At 45.9% G+C, this 2,500-nt stretch overlaps 1 protein-coding gene across 1 annotated transcript in view; it reads right to left on the reverse strand.

The window, feature by feature from the left end:
• Nucleotides 1-2,500, reverse strand: part of LOC106601939 (multidrug resistance-associated protein 1) — a 67,895-nt gene that overhangs the window by 22,103 nt on the left and 43,292 nt on the right. The window contains exons 18-21 of the mRNA XM_045715883.2: nucleotides 1,764-1,944; nucleotides 1,165-1,237; nucleotides 545-662; nucleotides 59-266 (exon numbers count right to left, since the gene is read on the reverse strand). Coding sequence (XP_045571839.1) covers nucleotides 59-266; nucleotides 545-662; nucleotides 1,165-1,237; nucleotides 1,764-1,944 — 580 coding nt within the window. The remainder of the gene's footprint in view (nucleotides 1-58; nucleotides 267-544; nucleotides 663-1,164; nucleotides 1,238-1,763; nucleotides 1,945-2,500) is intronic.

The raw sequence follows: 2,500 nt of genomic DNA on the forward strand, positions 1-2,500 counted from the left end.
TCAGATACAGGTCCTTAGTGACATCATCATAACCCTCCTTGCCCCGCCACTAACCCACCTTGAGCGAACCCCAGGGCTCCGAACACGCCCAGTTTCAGGTCTGTGTCGATCTGGGTGCCGTTGATGATTGGATCGTCGGCCCAGACGCTAAGCCAATAGTTGTAGGCGAGGGAGGCGGCCTGCTGGAATGCATACAGGAAGACTATGGGGATGATCAGAGCCAGACCAATGGTCCTGAAGTACTCCACATACATCTCTAGTTTCACCTAGAGGGAGAGAGAGAGGGAGAGGGAGAGAGAGAGGGAGAGAAGAACACAGTAATTACTTCAGTACTCACCTTTCCTATGTTAGCCTTGTCTGTAGTCTGTCAGTAGTTATGTGTCAGTACTGTACTGCTCACCTTGTCTGTAGTCTGTCAGTAGTTATGTGTCAGTACTGTACTACTCACCTTGTCTGTAGTCTGTCAGTAGTTATGTGTCAGTACTGTACTACTCACCTTGTCTGTAGTCTGTCAGTAGTCATGTGTCAGTACTGTACTACTCACTCTCCCTGTGTTGGCCTTGTCGGCCTCTGTCAGTTTCCCCAGGTCTTCCTGTTCCTGGTCCTCTGTGTCTGAGATGGCCTCCATGGTCTGAATACTGGCACTACTCATCCGGTCTCCACTGAGAGAAAGAGAGAGAGAGAGAGAGAAGGAGAAGAGAGAAAATAGAGAGAGAGAGAAGATAGAAAATAGAGAGAGAGAAGATAGAAAATAGAGGAAGAGAAAGAGAGAGAAGAGAGAAAATAGAGAGAGTAAGTAAGAGAGAAAAAGAGAGATAGAGAAGATAGAAAATATAGAGAGAGAAGATAGAAAATAGAGAGAGAGAAAAAGAGAAAGAGAGAGTGAAAGAGAAAGAGAGAGAGAGAGAAGATAGAAAATAGAGGAAGAGAGAAGAAAATAGAGAGAGAGAGAGACAGAGAAAAGAGAGAAAATAGAGAGAGAGAAAGAGAGAGAATAGGTAAAAACGAGAATTGATAAGACCTGTCCCCCCCAGGGAGCTTTCTTAGAGCAGTGTTAAGCTGTCTGGCTCATGAACCTGGTACTGCCAACCCCAAATACCACAGCTAAGATGAACCCTCCTGTTAGTAACTCTCAGTGTGTTTGTTGAAAGTCAGGAGTCATACCTAATGAGCTGCTCCTGAGACAGATCTATGGAGAAGTCTGTCATACTCAGACGAGATACCGACTTCCTGGTTCCTGTAAACAACAACAACATGATGTCAGCACAGTTTAGACATGGGTCCTTCCTGCCTTTCAGATCACGGTTCAGTTTGGTAGTAAAGTCATGACAGAGTTTGGGCTAGGTAATGAAATGAGGACCTCTACTACACACCAGCTTCAAGGTTATTTTTTACATATGTAGGATCTTAATTTGATCACTCTTTTGTTGTTGAGAATTGTTCTGCACCGCAGGACATGCAGATGAGCTTCATGATTTAAATAAATTCACTGAAAACATGTACCAACACACGGTCATGTTAACATTATTGCCTCATTTTGACCTGCTAATAGCCTAACCACCAATCAAGCAACATTATTGATTAAACGTTCAAATCCTTTTGCTGCAGGATTATTTTGCTGCGACAATAATGGTCAAATTAAGATCCTACATATGTAGTTCGTTTTGAATAAACTTCTACTAAACACCTCTCTAGCCAATCGAAACACTGCTTTATCACCAGGTGGTTGAAGCCTGTTGAGAGTGTTCCATCTCTCTCCTCACCTCTGTGTGAGCGCTCCTTGCGCTCGTTCCCGGCGAAGAGTCTTATAAACTCAGCGAAGGCCCCGTCACGTGCCATCAGCTCCAGGTAGGAGCCCATCTCAGTGATCTCTCCCTCCACCATCACCAGGATCAGATCTGCCTGGGGCAGGAAGCTCAGACCGTGGGTCACCAGGACACGAGACTGAAGGTTTAGAGAGAACACATGGTAGTCAGACTGCATAGATCAGAAACAGATTTAGGCCGGGATTTAATACCAGCGTGCTTTGACAGCGATGCACGTTTTAAAGGCACTATTCCCCCTGTTTACAATGAGACCACATTCACAGTAAATGCTGCACATGTGTTCAGCAGACACTGAACACGCAGACACTGAACACACAGACACTGAACACGCAGACACTGAACACGCAGACACTGAACACACAGACACTGAACACACAGACACTGAACACACAGACACTGAACACGCAGACACTGAACACGCAGACACTGAACACGCAGACACTGAACACGCAGACACTGAACACACAGACACTGAACACGCAGACACTGAACACACAGACACTGAACACACAGCCACTGAACACGCAGACACTGAACACGCAGACACTGAACACGCAGACACTGAACACACAGACACTGAACACACAGACACTGAACACACAGACACTGAACACGCAGACACTGAACACACAGACACTGAACACGCAGACACTGAACACGCAGACACTGAACAC

This window comes from Salmo salar, chromosome 03 (assembly GCF_965601325.2).
Source record: "Salmo salar chromosome 03, fSalSal1, whole genome shotgun sequence".
In the NCBI taxonomy this organism is placed as follows: domain Eukaryota; kingdom Metazoa; phylum Chordata; class Actinopteri; order Salmoniformes; family Salmonidae; genus Salmo; species Salmo salar.